Here is an 18,319-nt window from a genome sequence, read left to right as displayed (position 1 = left end):
ATGTCCCACTGATCTGATAACAACATGACTTTACTGGGACAAAAGCACTTGAAGCATGCACAAATTTAAAAATAAGCCATAATTAGCCTTTCAACAAGGCTTTGCCTAGAGCACCGTAGTGAGAGCGCGCGCCTGTGGCGCTCGCTGTTGCGGCTTCGGCGCTCCCTCGCCCCCTAGGATCGCGAGGTCTTTGACAAAGACTAAGCCATAATTGATAATTGTTATGAAAGAAACATATTACAAATTTTGGTCAATTTTGTCCTGTTATTTCGAGTCAGGAGAGCAACATGACCCTATGACCCCTGGTTGGTAACTCATTATTGCTAAATACCATTACCAACAAACAATGTATGACTTCCCTAATCCCTGTAATACATTGTACCAGGATGTAACATTATTATGTTACATCCAATGAAGTAGAACCAAACAGTACCAACTCTGCCATGTTTGTGTGTCGCTCATGGAGGGCAAAATAGTGTACCTCTGAAAAATTTTGCTATGTGCCCAGCAAACTTCAATTCAAAGTACACTGTTGTTTGAATTTTGCATGTAATGCCAAAAATCAATGCTAAACAATGAGAGTGCAAAAACCTTTATAGCCATGTAAGTATAAATTGTTTGATTTAGGGATCTTGTCGAAAACACGCCAGAGGTACACTATATGCCCTCCATGAGCGACAAATCAAAATGGCGGATTTACCATTGCATTACATGCGGGCAGATTCTGAGTCAATACTCTTTGGGTGAATAATCTCTTTGGTTACATCACATTTGTACCAAATTCAGGATACAAAACAATAAGTTTGCAACATCTTGATAGTTTCAATCTTGATACAATGAAATGGGATAGAATGAATATCTGTGCAGTCTGTGCAAGAGGCTAGTTGTGTGAATTGAGAGACCTCATTGTCCAACCGCCTTTGCCGTCTAGGTGCAGTACGCAGTCATGGAATTTCCGCAGTGTTTCACGGTGGCCAACACTTACAATTGTCATGTTCAGATTTGAACAGTGTCTATACATAGCATCTTCATGGGTTATTGTTAAGGCACTTGTAGCTTCATCAAGTACTGAAAGAAACACAACATTTATATTTAAGTAGTACAAGAAAATGTGAAATAAGCATGCATCATCTCTAACAATGAAGTAAAACATCTTTATATCAAACAATTTTCATACTCGCATAAAGGTTACAATACAAAAATAAAAAATATTGTACTTTCATACAGATTTATCTTCCAATCATCTCAAATATGTTTCCCCTATTAATTTAACATTTGACAAGCAAATTTCAGATTTGTCAGGCAAATTATCAGTTTTGTCAGAATGATGTTCCTACCCAAAGTTATGTATGTAGCAGACTCATCACCATTGCTTTATCTTGTTGCAACAAACAATGATACACAAAGTTGAACAGCACCATGACTTGATGGTATACTGTATATTACGCAGGGCAGTGACAGCTCTCCCTCAACACAGCCTGATCACATCATACACTTACAATATCACTATGCATTAGGGGAATGCAAAAATGGTCAATACCATTTTTCACCCTGAAGTGGCAGTGACGTTGGTGCGCATTTTATTGGGTGCAGCTTCAGATAGCTAGCGGACGCTGAAAGTGCTGGCATATGTACACATGTGCGCAAGACGCCGCATAGATGCACGCGCGAAACACCTGCCTCAACGTGTTGGTGTCACTGTCACATCAGGGTGAAAAATATTATAATTGATCCAACAATATTCAAGCACATGTATGTAGACATACTTAAAAGTTATGTGTAGAGTAATTTGACAAAAGATAAGATTTGTATCTAGCATGGTGTAAAAATAAGAAGAGGATAAGGAATCCATGGTCACTGATAATATATGTTGAAGCCACTAATAAAAGTGCATAATATTTAATATTTGCTACTTATTGCTGCTCAATGATAGGTTCATGGTCTACCCATATTTAAGTGTTTATACACTGTATTTACTTACTGGCAAACTTTGGTCTAGCATAGAACAATCTGGCAAAAGACAGACATTGCATCTCTCCCGGAGTCATAACATCTGACCAGTTCCATTCCACTGGTACATCAAAGCCACCAATGCGATTATACAGCTTTAACAGACCTACTCTAGCCAGAATATCTAGAAGTTTGTCATCATCATCCATGGGTTGGGAAGTACTGGATACCTTGGCTGGGTACATTATCTGTAATTGTGAAATACACAACAATACCAATATTGAGCAAATTAGGGGTACTGCTATAATTAAAGACAGAGATAAAAAGAATTTATCGCGTCTGATGTCACTGTCAATTACGATCCTTGATTGGTTTACACAGGTTAATCAGCGCGTAAAAGGAAGACCGATCTATCTGGTGCTGATCAGAGAAAAGGAATAGCAGCAAATGGCGCAAAATTACGTACTTTTACAAGGCAAAAAGCAGCTTTTCTAGGCATTGTGGACATGGTGCCTTCGGTTATGAAAGTTTCCTACTATAAAGACCTAACTTTTGAGATGGTTTGCATGTCGAAAGGTGCAAAATTAACAATAAGGCGCCCGTTATAAATCCGCGTTCAGCAAGTCATCATCACGACACTTGTAAACAAACCGTGCTCGAGTTTGATTGACAGATGACGCCAGACGCGATAAATTCTCTTTATCTTTGTCTTTCATTATATGGGGATGGCATACACAACAAGTGCCACCAGTGCTTCTAGATCAAGTCAGCACTCATGACCAAGTAATCCGGCAGTAGGTTTCGACACATCAAAATGTGAGTACATGGATATGTTATTAGAAGTCAACTACTATTGACAATCATAAGCTATTGTGCACTTTGGAGTAAAAGCTTTGATTGTTGTTTTACCATGCAAATTTTACCTGTTCTCTTAATGTCCCATCCGATAAGAATGGCTTCTGGGGTAAAAACATGACATCTTTGGGTTGTACTGTTGGGTATCTGTCCACGCTTCCAGCTGCTGTTGGCCACATGCCGTGCAACACACGTAAAATGGAAGTCTTCCCGCTGCCTGTTGCACCAGTGATCATCAGGTTCCGACTAGAAGTGATTTCTAAATTCAAATCTGAGGAGAAATACAATATATAATGAACTTTATTTTTAGAATGTGGGCATAGCACACTGTGGTAATGCAAGTTGCCATTTTCCTTTCCCCTCCATCATGTTCTTAGCTAGAAATTGAGGTTTGCCCATCATTTGAATAAAAATGCCTGTCCTAATTTGACCTTTAAAACATTTACCAGACCTCTACAGCCCAGGAACAAACTCCCGTCTAAAATGACGGCCAGACGGGTGGCTAGCTAAAGGGCTGCTCTCCATCTCTTTTCTTTGCCTCTACTTACACACATGCAAGTATTCAAAATTGATGATTAAAATGTTGAAGTGAACACAGAAATACATACAATGGCATCATGAAAAGAGTTAAAATGATGAAAAACTTTGATCAGTCATTCTGTCAGTCCTCAAGACCAACTATTTATCTCTAGTAACAATAACATAAAAATCAGTGACACACCAGCCAACTATTGACTAGCTTGTCTTCATTATTCAGAAAACATACCACATGATCAAAAACATGTTGGCTAGTTTAATAAGAACATAAAGAGTCCCTCACTATGCTTGTATTTCAAAGAGAACCACCAATCACTTGCTGTAAACACACTGCAAAAGGGTACACCTCAAGGAGGAATTAAGAACAATACCATAATGACCAACCTTTGACTAGCACTTCTTCCTTATCTGGAGGACATATTGCAACTTGGTCTAACTGGAATGCCATCAAACTCTCCCCACTTGCAATACTTTGACTATCCACACCATTTATGTCACCCCTGGGCGACATCCTTGATGAAATATCAGCCTCTTCTTCCACCAACTTCTGCGTATCCCTGATAGCAACCAGCTTACTGTCATCAGGGTCAATCTTCTCATTGTCATCTTTGTCAGGGTAATAGTCATTAACAGGGAGGGACTTCAGGCTCTCAATCAGCTCACCAATTCTGTGAGGATTTAAGAATGTGAAATAAAACTGAATTTATACTTGATCGTTGAGCGATTGCGATGCACTGCTTTTGAAAAGCGACGGGCAATCGGCAAATTTTTGCGATGCATCGTTTGCACTTTTGCATTTATACTATTCACAGCGATAGTGATTGCAGACGACAATTAAAATATTCTAAATGCCACAAAATACTTTAGAACACCCATTGCTGTCAATAGTTACTGCTTTCAATTAATTCATCATCGAAAGTTAATGATCGAGAAATGTTGCAAAAGCGACATCGTTTTTGCCTCTGCGACTTGTATCGATTGATAGGCTTGACGCTCTGAAAATGGAAGTAAACACTGAGCATGCGTGCGAATCGCTTTTCTGCAAAAGTGATCGAGTATAAATTCAGCTTAAAAGTAAAATACACATTGATGTTATTCATCATCACTTGCACCACAAGATATTATACCAAATAGTTGGCATGTTTATCCTCTGCATTTCATAGCATGTGACAATTTAGGTCAAACTAGCATAAATATATATCCTTCAACCTTCAATGGGTAATGAAAACTGAGTGTAGCAGGTACGCTGCAAAAGAGAGATGGCACTTCAGGCATTATAAAACATATTTAAAGCCTGTTTGCTGTTTTGAATTAAAAACACTAGCGAAAAAACTATGGCTACATCAGCATAATTAAAAATGATTTTTGATGAAAACAATTATGTCTACAAGACATGTAATTGTTTCTTCCCCAGGTGAAAAATTTCATTGCTATGTTTAGTTTTGTATAAAAAAAACACACTTTCTTACCTGTGTGAGTATGCAGCTATGTCTGATATTTGATTGGATAAATCAATGAGTTGAGAAAAACAGAAGATCAAGTACATGCTGACAAAAGAATTCTGTAAAGAAAAAATGTAAATATAAAATTCATTTTGCCTGCAACAACTAATTGATAGTAAAGGTATAGTTGAATTTGAAGATATTCACTGCAGAAGAAAATTCACACTTTTCTCAGCTTTCTTAGCTCAAGTGTTACATGCAATCTGATTATCACTATTTCAACTGGATCAGTCAGGATCACATTTCTTTGCTCTGAACTACAATCAAACTGATCAACACACAAGGTCTATCACAGTATTAACATCTTATTTAACCTGGATAGATCTTTCGGCATTGAAACATTGCTCTCTCAGGATGCCTCACAGACCACAGTGGGGTGTATAAACAGCCAGGCATTACCTTGATTGGAACTAGCTGAGTGAGATCTTGTAATCCACTGTATCTGCCCCACAATTCAAATACAATAATGAAAACAGCTGATAATTGAATATAAATTTAACCTATCAGGGATCGAACCAGGGACCTCCTGTGCCAGAGGCAAAGACATTTTCCTCACCTAAACTCATTTAACCACATTTACTATCATTCCATAAGATGCATGATCCAGTTACCAGGGAGTTATGCATGTCTGCTCAGTGAATACCTTTTCACTTTGATCAAGATTTTGATATCAGCATAAACAACTGTTAATAAGCCCAATTTGCAAATTAGGCTAACAACTACAATCAATGTGGTAATTATACATATTTCTGAGCTTTCTATCTTAATTACCTACCTGGCTTATGAGGCTGTAGAGTTCATCTGAAGTTAAATTATCATAGGCACCAGCAAATATTGGCACAGCAATGACTACGTAACTCAGAATGCTACCCAGGTAATCAAACATGTTCACTGCAACTGTACGCAATAAGTAAAATCACAATGGTGATCAAGAGATGTTTTTGCATTCATTTAGATGTTGTTGATGAAACATTAATATAGCTTGAATCAAGTTATGATACATAATGGTCATGCTAAAAAGTAGGTAATCGACTGGTGTCTCTGACGGTCATTGTACAAAAACACAACAAGGATCAAAAGATTATACAAGAGGATACCTAGAATATGTAAAAAAGATTTGAGCCAGGTAAACCAACTTGATGTGGGGAACAAGACAAAGACAAAGAAAGATAAAAACGAATGCAGTATGCAACCCATTGAAAGGTAATTTTTGCATATGTGTATAATGTTTACATACTGGGCATTAGTTTTTATCTTTCTTTGTCTGAAGTTGTCTTGTTCCCCACATCAACTTGGTATACCTGGCTCAAATCTTTCTGATCATGCTATAATAAATAGTCACTACCAGCGTAGGGTTTTGTGAGTACAACTTAATCTGAGCAGTGACTAGCCAAAATATATACATGTATCAGAAGCTGCTAGCATGCCCAGTGTCAAACTGCTCAAGCACTTTGGGCATGACTGAATTTGCACAATCCCTACAAGCATTTTATCACCAGTGATTTGTGACTCAATCACTGCGACTGCTAATATTACACGGATATAGCATTTCAGTAATTATCAGACTTAACTCTTTAACAGTATCCTTAAACATCTATTTTCAAACTTACTGTGAAGCCAGAATTCCCAGTTGGCTACATTGAGTTGTGTATCAAGCAAGGTAAACAGTGTATGGTTGGTCTTAGCTCTCTCTACATCACCAGCCACATAAAATGCAGCAGACTCAGCATTGGACCTAATCTGCATGTGTTTAAATCTGCAAAATTAAGTATAGATATAACACATGTTACTCTACTGAATGAGTTTGACCCATTTATTTAACCTAGTTTAAGTCAATTTGCATTTGATTCAATCAATTTATTTCAATTCTGGAAACAGGCAAAAGGAAAGATGCTAACTTATGCATCAAGAAAAATTAGAATTGAAATCAATTTAATCAAACCAACAATACCAATTCCATGCACTAGCATAATGTACTGCTAGTGACCAGTAATATTAATGTCAGTCTGATAAAACAGAGCAGCATCGCAACATTACAATGTGTATACAAATATACACATACCTATTGGTAACATTCAGAAGAGCCTATTGAATAGTATTGACAATGTTGGACATACCTGAATGCTCCTTCTTTTCGTTGTTGACAGAAGGTGAGATTAACAACAGGTGACATGACAAACTTGTTTATGACTGTCCCAATTATGAAAAACAAGTAGATGCTGACTGGGCCTATCCATCCAGAGCTGCAACATGAATAAAATAAAAAAATATATATATATTGTAACTCATATAGAAAGGTGACTGTTCTAACAGGTTTCATTGGAATGAGATCCAATTTATTATCTATTTATTGGGAAAAATATTCACAGTTACAAACCTGTCAGAATATCACCATGGGCCTAATAAAATGATAGTTTTAGATCATGTTTAATGTTTAAAAGAAATGCTTAAAGTTACCTTTCACAGTACTAAAAAATAGATATGTGACCCTTGGCTAGACTACCTTTTCAGATCTTTTTACTCTCTCTGGTATTACCAGTATAACCATATTTTCATGCAATTGATCACATTTGCTATTTGTACATTCCAATTCCATCCAAAAATGCCAAAATCAGAATTTTCATGAATTTAAGGATGTAAATGTCTGGATAGTTAAATCACTGAATGGAACCTTCAACAACACCACACTGAACTTAACTTACTTGGGTTGATCCTGCATATAATTATTTTGTGTAAGCTAATCCTAACCCTAACACTAAGACTAATCATAATCAGAAGTTCATAACCCTAATCCTAACCCTAACCCAAGCCCTAACCCTAATTTTGTGTAAAATTACATGAAAGAAACTTACTTGACATAACAGTTGTATGTATAAAATGCCACAGTGAATGGTGAGATAAGAAAGAGTGATATAATCTGGCTGAATTGATTGCATAGTCTCTCTACATCCTGTGTTATTCTTTGGTCTCTGAAAACAACAGAAAATATTACAGCAGTTAGAAGTGGTAATACAAACAAATATATTCTTATACCATACTGCATGAATGCACTGAGTAAAACTACTATTAACTACACACAGATTTGAACTGAGGACCTTCACTTTGGTTCACTTTAAGTTCAGTAGTGATGTCAATGCTTTTTCACGGTTGCGCCGCAAGCGTGACGACAAACCGACCTTGTATGTGTGCATGTACGCTTTGCGCAATTAAAATTACGCCAGCGAAATTAGCACATACGTCACTATCGAACATGAGGTGAACCAAATTATAGGTGAATAGGGATGGATTTCACAAACATTTACAGTACATCATTGAAGAGTAGCAACTCAAATGCATTTAAAATATGACTGATTGAATTTTCTGGAGGAAATTTATGATTGTTACACATCATAAGTGTTATGAATCCATCATCAAAGTGATGTGTGAAAAGTTTCTTAGGTTGAGAAAATGTTCAGGGTATCTATCTCTTAGTGTGGTCCAACACAACAAGAATGGAAAGAACACTAAAATCTCTGCAACAAGGAAAACTGCTACTTACGGATTGTCAATACTGTCCACCCTCAGCACATTTAGCTGATAGTAGGTAAAATTTCTGAAGTAATACTTGTGAATGTAAGCAGTAAGGGCCTCACGCCATCTTATGTATAGAAGGCTGCTGATATACTGACGAGCACTTTTATTCTGAAAGATGGAAAATATTGCAATTGAACTGAAACATTTTTGAGTCAGTACAAGAATGTGCACATGTACAATGGCTGCATCATGCTCCAATGATGTATGAAGAACCTGGTGAGTACATCATATGTGATGTGATCAAGCAAAATCAGTCGGAAGTCGGAAATATGATCTGGGATGTACCTTATGCATTGTTGGCACTTCCCAGTCAGGTAGGTAACCAATAAAAGCTACCAACGACAGGAACTTTTAGCTACCTGACATGCTGGAGTCTTCTTGAACAAATCACTTAGTTCCAAAATGGGATGTTGTGCAGTATTATAAAGAAGAAGAACTATAGAGAGAAGGTGAGGTCAGTGCATGCTCTGGTGTGTGTAGAATTCAATCATGCGCATTGACTCTAAGAATTGGCATGTTTTTTTATACACACGATCAAAGGCGGTACATCTGTAACTGTAACTCTGACAAAGTATTGACGTCACTCTCTTCAAGAAGCCAAATGGGTACAATTCTGGTTTACCCTGCACACCCTGTGTTTTCAATACAATTCTGGTTTACCCTGCACACCCTGTGTTTTCAATACAATTCTGGTTTACCCTGCACACCCTGTGTTTTCAATACAATTCTGGTTTACCCTGCACACCCTGTGTTTTCAATACAATTCTGGTTTACCCTGCACACCCTGTGTTTTCAATACAATTCTGGTTTACCCTGCACACCCTGTGTTTTCAATATAATTCTGGTTTACCCTGCATACCCTGTGTTTTCAATACAATTCTAGTTTACCCTGCGCATCCCTATTTTTAAAGTTAGGGTTAAGATTAGGGTTTGGGTTAGGGTTATACTTGTGTGCAGGGTATACCAGAATTATTCTGCCAAATGGTATATAAATTTCTACCAGTCAGCCAGGCATACATGTATAATTTTGAAGTTTTAGCAGCAACTTTATAGAGCAGCAACTGGCTATCAGGCTGGTGTGAAAGTACATCTACCATAATGCATGAATGATTTTCTGGCTAAAAACAGAAACATCATTGCTACAAAAGCATGATTTTATTCCCCAATTAGGAATATGGTACCACAGCATAATTACATTTGAAACATGAAATGTTTAACTGACAATAATATGGTTTGATGAAATAGCTGATTTGGATTTCCTATAAAAGCAAGCCCTTACATAGATCACCAAATGCACCTTATGAACTTACCACAGCTATAAGAATGATATAGAGGAGTGACTGCCAGAGGACTTCCATAAAACCATCAAAATTTTTGACTGGTAGGACTGAGTAGAACTCACTGGGTATGAGCCCAACATAGTAAACGGCTATTTGTTCTGGAATCAAACAAACTTAAGGTTAAAACTTCGAAGAGAATACAAAGTGTCTCACACATGTTGATTCCTAATGAAGCAGTAAACTATACTGGGAATTCAACTGAATGAACACAGCTTTCAACAGCTGTATTTGACCCATCCGCGATCATATATCGCGTATTTCAAACTACAACTCGAACGCATGACCTTGGATACAATACTAACCAATCACAAGTGAGTTGGCATGATCTAGTTGTAAGTGGACATGTGGATGTTCTTCACGCTGTTGTACAGCTGTGTTCATTCAATTGAAATTCCTAGTATAGTACTACATATGTATTTGACATAGCTTTGTACATGGTACATTATATTAGCAATTTTCCCAGGAATTCCAACTTGATTGAACAAAAACTCTTATTCTCTTGGTTTGCAGCATGTTTACTGGCATATTTTCCAAGTTTTCTGATGATTTTGCCTGGATTTGCAGGGAGCAAGTACATATAGTAGTAGTACTATATTAGGCCTTCCAATGTTGAAATTCTACATAGTTTGCCGAGCTATATAACACATTTATATCAAAATTTTATGTGTTACTTACCACCAACAGCAACAATAAGCAAAAGTAAAAATAGTGCTGTGTGAGGAGTGAAGCATCCTGGGAAAAATAATCCTAGAATGCGAAGAAACCTCTTCAAAAATAAGAAATCACATCGGTATCTGAAACAAATATTGAATTGAACAAAAATGTATTAGGTCCAGTGAGAGTGTTAATCTTACCATTCCTCACACCAGGAGATATGCTGGGGATAGAGCCTTTTCAGTGGCTGCTCCAAAGTTCTGGAATGGCAGGCTTACCATCTACAATCAAGAATGCCATCAGCCTGGACTCATTTAAGTCACTGATCAAAACTCACTTATTTCCTAAATTGTTGCTGCCACTGCTTTCTGGGTTTTTTTGGGTTTTTTTTTACTTTTGTGCCTTGAATCCTTAGGCAAAGGCGCATATAAATACTTGTTGTTATGTTATGTCATTTCATTGACAGTAGTATTGAAAATCACTATCTTACATAACATCCATTTTATAATGTGATATTTTTACATGCATGTTTTATGCATTTTTGAAAATGTATGTTTCTTGTACAATATGTTGTTGTTAATATATTGCATTGTATCGCATTGCATAGAGGTTATCCGTGTTCTATAAGCTGCATATCCTATCAGCTACTGCTATACCTTGTTTAGGTTTTTCAAAAGAAGTACCTGCATGTGCAACCATGACGTTTCAAAATAGCCCACCAACAGGGTTTTCTTTAAGCATTTTGCTGAAAGGGTATTTTCAAATTTTTTTGACCCTTTCAATTGTGAATTTTTCCTCTGAAGGAGTCAATAACATTGCCCAAGGGGTATTTTTATAAATACTATTTTTGAAGACATTTTAAACAATATGTGTGTTTTTGGAGCCATAGATGTAGATTTTTTGCCAGGGGGATGGTCCATACAATCATTCCCCCCCCCCCCATGTTGACGCCTGTATGTGGGTTTCTGACCAAATTAACCTCATATCTGGTCATTTTAGTCCCAAAAGTGCAAATTGTTGCGTGCTTAGTGCGAATTTATTCCACTTTTGCACCATATTTCAACAGTTTAGCTTCAAAATGGTAAAATTTTTTGTACTTTGTACCATAAACTTATTCTTTCCCCAAAAGGTGCTGGATTCACTATACTTCAAGACATCTTTTCACCCCCCCCCCCCCCAAGTCAATAAGAAATATACGCCACTTTTTGGAGCAGTGGCGGATCTAAAGCAGTCAGAAGGGGGAAGTAAAAAACTTGTGCAAAATGAAGACCTAATTGAAGCAATTTGGTGGATACTTTTTGGCACTATCAATGTGTAAAATTTTAGTTTAAAAAGCCGAACATTTGTGAAATGAGCAGTCCATGGAGCCTTTCGTGGACGGCAACTTTTCCCTATTATGGTAGGCCTACAAATTGTGTTAAACATAAATTGGCAAATGTCGAAAGCAGAAGTGAAAGTGGCCGTTTGTTTATCAACTACGCAGGGGGATGTTCCCCCCCTCAGAACTGGAAAAATTTGTAAAATGAAGACCTAATTGAAGTGATTTGGTGGACCATTTTGGCACTATTACTGTGTAAAATTTAAGTTGAAAAGCCGAAAATTGTGCAATGACGGTCCATAAAGCCTTTGTTGTCACGTTTTCCCTTATTAGGCCTATAAATTGTGTTAAACATAGGGCCTAAATTGGCAAATGTCGAAAACCGATGCGAAAATGGTCACTTGTTTATCCACTAGGCATGGGGGTGTCTGAGGGGGATGTTCCCCCATGAGAGGAAATATTTTGCCAAATTAAAGTCCAATTGAAGACATTTGGTGCATCATTTAAACAGAAAAAAGGACCCGAACCCAGTTTGCAAGATTTCAAACTGACCCTCTACAATTTTACTAATCACTAAAACATGCATGGATCGATGCTGACAAAATGTGATGGGCCCTACATATCGGGAGTAGGTCCTAAATGCCAAAAGCCGAGAATAAATGCACAATATCGGGTGTTTCTCTATTCAAATCTTGCAATATCTGAACGCGTACGTTTTCAAGATTTTGTACGAGTTGGACTTTGGGACTTTGGATTTGAAGGAGTCAGCAAAGTGCCTGAATGCGTAAATATGCGTGTTTTGTGCGTTAAAGAAAACCCTGCCCACCAAAGTCATGCAAGTACTCCGAGGCAGTGCAATGAATTGGTTTGAATGAGGAATACATGTACTACGGGAAGCAGCGCCTTTTGTTAGAAGTCACACATGAGTAAACATGGATAACCTCTATTGCATTGCATTGCATTGTTAGGCTTGTGGTGTTAGTGATGCCACTCTCTTCCTGGCAAAAGTGACTTGCTGCTTCTGGCATCTCCTCACTAGCCTTAGGCATGAGTCAACTTTTGTTTTTGTAAAACTATTCAAATGGTTTGTGCAACTTTCTTTCGTTTTTAGAAGATTGTTTTTAACTAATAATAATTATTAGGCATGAATGGCTGAATAATGATGCCAAATTTGCAGGGACATGTTGACATTTCAATGTTGACAAAGTTAATCTGTACCCATGATTGCATTGCTGTTATACAAAATACACATTAAAGTTAATATAATGAACCTGATGCAAAATTGTGGATCAATATTTTTCTTTAATCTGTGAAAAATTCCCTGTATACAATGCACTCACTGCAGGGGTGCATAAATTGTTGCCTTCTTCACTGTTCTACATTAACTTACTTCTTAGCATCTTGTGAATCCTTTCTAGATTTAATGTTGACTTCTGGCGGTGATTGGAGCTCAGATTCAGATTCCATCTCAAATTTGGTGTAAATGTATTTGTAGTGCTTCCCAAAACAGATGATTTAATTACCTGCATGTAAATAAGACATATTTTGTAAACAAGTGAGTTGATAAAACAAACCAGAAGTGCCACTAGGATTAATGTGGTACAAATGAGTTAGTATACAATTGGGAATTCATTTTCACACATTTCCTAACTACCACCAAATGGCTTCAAATGGGCCTTCATTTTGCAAAATTTGATAACTTCTGCATTTAAGAAGTTGCCCTTTTCACTTCTGCTTTGGACCCTGGGATTTGGACACCCTACAGGCCTGCACTCTATATTTAAAGCAATAATTTAGTGAAAACTTGTCAATAGCTAAGTCAATTTGGCTGTCATTTCCTTGAAGTGAAAGATTACCTTTGAAATGAATGACAAAGTCAACAAAATTTCTCTAAGTTAGTTAAATTACTTATTGTTTGGAGTTGTTTTTCTGATATATATTATCAACAATAAGGCCCTTCGCACTTGATTATTAGTTTCCTGTTTAAGATTTTGAAAAAGGGACGAGGTGACTTTTAATTATTAATTATTAATTATATTTTATTTTCTTTATTTGGTTTGAACTATTACAAGCAACTATCGACTCGTTTTAACAAGGGCGGGCATTTAATTATTTCACAACAATATTTGATTTTATAAATAAGTGAAGGTGGAGTTGTACTCTTTGTTCATTCATCATTATTGTTGATATTATTAAAGTCAGAAAATGTCAAGTAGAAGTAGTTGAAAGTTATTTTAAAGGAGAAAATTGGAAATAAAAATAAAATAACTAATTATTTTGAGATTGTCAATTTTGGACGCGAGCGGTAAACAGGAAACTAATAATCAAGTGCGAAGGGCCTAATGTGCTGCAAATGTACTTGAAGAAAAGTTAACACTATGAAATCCAAAACATTATAAATTTGGAAAATTCAGGACAACTCCAAAGACACCACAGGAAAAGTTTCACACCAGTTATAATGGGGAGTGAGCATGTCAAATTCAACAACTCCGACCGACCAACAGAATACATATTTTGCATAGAAAATTAATAGAAAATATAGGTCAAGGAAACCTACATAATATGTAGCCTGACCCTATTTGTTGTCTACACCTAACTTGACCCAAATATATCATTTATTTTTGTGATGAAAGAATCGCACATGGAATTTGAGAGGGATTTTGATAGCAATTCCATATTCTGTTGGTCGGCATGACGTCACTTGCGATATATTCTTCTCATTGCATTGGTTGCTTTTGCCAAGATTTGGCTGTCCCATCTCGCCCCCTCCCCCTACAAGATTTGGCTGTTCCATAACGCCGCCAAGAGAAGTGAAAAGCTGTACTGTCATGAGACTATGCTGTTTGCAATTTTGATGCATTATTAACGATGAACTGTTGGCTGAATATTTTTGATGAAAGTCAATCTTTGACAAGATGCAACTTTGCTACGGAAAGTGCTGCGAGCCTGCGACAGAACGGTTTTCAGTTTTGGCTTTCTTTACTCGAGGGCTTTAATTTGATATATAATTTATACAATGATGTGGTTTGATGACAAATTTTAATTTGCCTTACATTACAGTTTAGGGGCTGTGCAATGATTATGAGCCCCCCCACCCCGGGTAAAATTTTTGAACGGCCCGCCACAAATTGCTTGCCCCTCCCCTCCCTATCGGCATGCCAAAAATCGCTTGGCCCCCCCTCTCTCGGGCCGCCAAAAAATCTTTGCCCCTCCCTTCACACATAAAATATGCATATATATTAAAGCTTTTCCGTACTGTTTTCCTCGGGGGGGGGGGGGTCTCACTACTGGACTTGCTACGCACCCGTGTCCAAGAAAAACGTCTAAAAGGGTACGGTACGTTTTTCACCACACAGCGGCGTCGACGTCTTTTTGAAAAAGGGGTACTTTTTCAGAAGGCATCGCCATTTAGGGGTCCTTTTTCAGCCAAAGCCTTAGACGTTTAAGGTTAGTAATATTATTGTTTGAGTGAGTTTGCACTAATTTGATAAAAATCACCACTTTTTAATTGATTCTTGTTACTTTTGTGCATGTTTTCTTCAGTATCTAGATATGTCTGCAACATCAAAAAGACACCTTGGGTATCAAATTAGCTCATTTCCCTGTTTAGTGTTTACGCCACTTAGGGTATCAATATAGATATTTCCAAGTTGACGCCATTTAGGGTATGGTTTTTGCACATACTACGCCATTTATTTTAGGGTAGGATTTTGCATGTGTTTCGCCATTAAGGGGTGCAATTTGGTTATGTGAAAATTCGCCATTAAGGGTGCATTTCAGAGGTGTTCGGACGCGGGTGGGAGGCACTTTTGTGTGAGAGTGACCCCCCAGGGTTTTCCTAAGCCTTTTTATAGGTATGAAAGCCGGGTATGAAAGGTTATTTCAAATTTGCCATTGAACCACATCATTTTAATTCAAATTAAAGCCCTGAGTAAGCCCAAACTGAAAACCATTTTGAAATAGCACTTTTTAAGTTTTAGTAGCAAAGTTACATCTTGTCAAAGATTGACTTTCATCAAAAATATTCAGCCAACTTTTAATGCATCACAAAAACAAAACAGCATAGACAGTCTCTGGAGCAGCTTATGTGGAACTGCTATCAAAATCCCTCTAAAATTCCAGGTACGATTATCTCACCACAAAAATAAATCATATATTTAGGTCAAGTGAAGTTTAGACAACATATTTATGTAGGTTTCCTTGAAAAATCTGTTCTTCTTATTTTCTATGTAAAATATATATCGTGTTTGGACCCCGGTTTGGGCCAATTTGGCTGACTAGCAAATGTGTTAACTAAGGTTTGCCTTTCATACCTAGAGTGTTTTATTTTAAGGTGCCCCAGACCCAAAAATTAGACTGCGGAACTCAGTCTTCCATGATAATCGTCATTTATCATTTGGTCGTTATATCGCTTCCCCCCCTCTCGGCTCGCCAAAACTTGCTTACCCCGAGCCCCCTTAACTTTTACCCCCCGGCTCATAATTATTTATTGTAATGCAGTGCACATCCAGTAAAATTAATTATGTAAGCTTACACTAATACATGCATGGTCACGACACAGCTGTGTTGTACTTACAATTACATCAGCTATTTCATATCAGTAAGGTGCAAAGATCATTGCTGCGACAATGCATTTACCTGGATGTGAATGAATCTGAACTCATGAACTATAAATACATGATTTTATTTACTCATCGAGATATCGAGGTATAGGAATGATACACGTGCATAAAAATTATTTGATACTAAATCGCTGAACGACGAGTTACTGCTTTTGGCCAATAAGAAAGCGTGCTTTTGTTGTATTGGGGAAAGTACCCTATTTTCATTGGTCAAACACGAATCGCTCAGCGCTCAGCAATGAAGCGAAAACTCAATTTAATGTTTATTGCTGTACGATTCAGATATTATGTCACAAGTTTTGTTTCGGTAAAAAAAGAAAATAGCTACGTAATTTGAGTATGAGAGAAGCTTAATTGTTTCTATTCAATAACTTAAAATTCCCTGAACTCAAAAATAAACTTTATTTACAATTTTGTTCAACTTTTTTGTGACCCGCACATTATTTAATTTTATGTTTTATCGAAATGTATTCAAATATTGCCAATAAAGAGCTTTTATAATTGTAAAATCAATTTTACTTTAGGCCCGACCCAACCCGGAAGTAACCAAGACCAAGTCAGCAGGTAGGATCCTGTACTGCTGAGTGTGGCTGATTGATTGTTTAACTTTTTATAGGTCAAGTTGTATCCTGGTCTGGGATGACTTGGGATTTCCATTGAAAGCGGAAATACACGGTCAGTAAAGACAGGAAAATTGTAAGCTACAACTCTGCTCAGCCTCAGCTGCATGCTGCACTAAGTGACAAAATTTCAAGATAAAGCGAAGAACAGACTAGTAAAGCTAGGTAAGCTTAAAATTAACTTTCCAAAAATCGGATCTTTATTTGCAATTTATACATACGTGGAATAGATTTGTGCATAAATCATATACCATAGTCCTGCAAGCAAGACTTCAGTCTTTATTATATACATAATGACATCTACGGACCTGAAGTCTTGCAGCGGCGGTACACGCTCAGGGGACGGGTGCCGTGTCCTGTACATTTAAGAAATCCAAAGTTCAAGCATTGAGAAATATTTAGTGCCGTACTATTACGCTGACTTTCGTATTCAGCGAGGAGGGCGATTTCGACCTCCTGGTTTGTTTACAAACAGAGAGGTAGACAAAAGACGTTCCGCTTGTCCAAACACTCAAGTATCAGAAGGATGGTCCACAATAGCGTGATTCATGTACTGTATGTAACATGAATAGGGATTAAAAAGCTGTCAAGTATAACCGTGACCATGTGCTACTTTTGTCCTATTTGCCATCAAGATTTCATATGGAAACAGTTCAGGAACAGGATCATGTCAGAAATTAGTATTTTGTTTTGGGTCTGATTATTCGAACTAGAGAAATATATAGTATTTGTCAGTTTTACCTCGGAGTTACTCAAGAACTCTAGCTTCGAATTTGCACACTATAGTTACACATCCGATGCTAGAGTACATATTGCTATCGTTTTTCGGTCAGACAGCATTGGCACTTTTTGCAACAGATGTTTTTATTCTGTTAATGTTAAAATTTGGATGAAAGTTATTTTGATGGCATGAGTCAACAGTATCTTTTAAATAAGATTTGCCAATGTTGAACAGTCTAAAATTTTGTTAAAGTGCAATTTTAGCATCTATCAACTACATTATTTTGTACAAGTTGTATTTTCTTTAAGAAATTACTTAATAGTGTACTACAGAATACAGATACTTTTATGCCCAGGCTTAAAACATGCAAATTAAAGCGCAATAGATGGGCCAGAGAAAGTCTAGCAGTGTAGATGGCTATGTGATCGTGTAAGGCCCCTCCGCAGATGCTCAAATGACTTGCTCAGAGCATAATGCATTTCCAGTTGTAAATGGCAACAGCAGCATCAGGAAATGTATATTTTTAATTTTAATTTGTTTGTTCATTTATTCATTCTCACCAAATAATAGATATCAACCAGAATGGCAGACAAAAATGTAAATGGCAACAGCAGCATCAGGAAATGT

The 18,319-nt window shown here is 37.1% G+C and overlaps 1 protein-coding gene across 1 annotated transcript; it reads right to left on the bottom strand.

Annotated features, from left to right (window-relative positions):
- Nucleotides 1-819: 819 nt before the first annotated feature.
- LOC140153105 (lysosomal cobalamin transporter ABCD4-like) lies at nucleotides 820-16,674 on the bottom strand. The gene is made up of 14 exons (XM_072175739.1): nucleotides 16,306-16,674; nucleotides 13,120-13,252; nucleotides 10,433-10,551; nucleotides 9,728-9,855; nucleotides 8,383-8,525; nucleotides 7,697-7,813; nucleotides 6,962-7,087; nucleotides 6,455-6,600; nucleotides 5,620-5,741; nucleotides 4,812-4,903; nucleotides 3,727-4,010; nucleotides 2,874-3,076; nucleotides 1,982-2,198; nucleotides 820-1,068 (listed from the first exon to the last, which is right to left on the bottom strand). The coding sequence occupies exons 2-14, from the start codon at nucleotides 13,194-13,196 to the stop codon at nucleotides 881-883; spliced, it is 1,962 nt and encodes a 653-aa protein (XP_072031840.1). The 5' UTR covers nucleotides 13,197-13,252; nucleotides 16,306-16,674; the 3' UTR covers nucleotides 820-880.
- Nucleotides 16,675-18,319: the final 1,645 nt, after the last annotated feature.

This window comes from Amphiura filiformis, chromosome 1 (genome assembly GCF_039555335.1).
Source record: "Amphiura filiformis chromosome 1, Afil_fr2py, whole genome shotgun sequence".
NCBI classification, from domain to species: domain Eukaryota; kingdom Metazoa; phylum Echinodermata; class Ophiuroidea; order Amphilepidida; family Amphiuridae; genus Amphiura; species Amphiura filiformis.
The sequence above is the reverse complement of the archived record's forward strand: the minus strand, read 5'-3'. Positions and strand labels throughout refer to the sequence as shown.

What these genes read in the sequence shown, in the direction of transcription:
- LOC140153105 (XM_072175739.1), bottom strand. Translation starts at nt 13,196, where the DNA reads ATGGAATCTGAATCTGAGCTCCAATCACCGCCAGAAGTCAACATTAAA. An exon ending in GTGGACAGTATTGACAATCC is followed by an intron (nt 7,814 to 8,382) that starts GTAAGTAGCAGT and finishes TGTTGTTTTCAG; the next exon opens with AGACCAAAGAATAACACAGG. An exon ending in CGAAAAGAAGGAGCATTCAG is followed by an intron (nt 6,601 to 6,961) that starts GTATGTCCAACA and finishes TTAATTTTGCAG; the next exon opens with ATTTAAACACATGCAGATTA.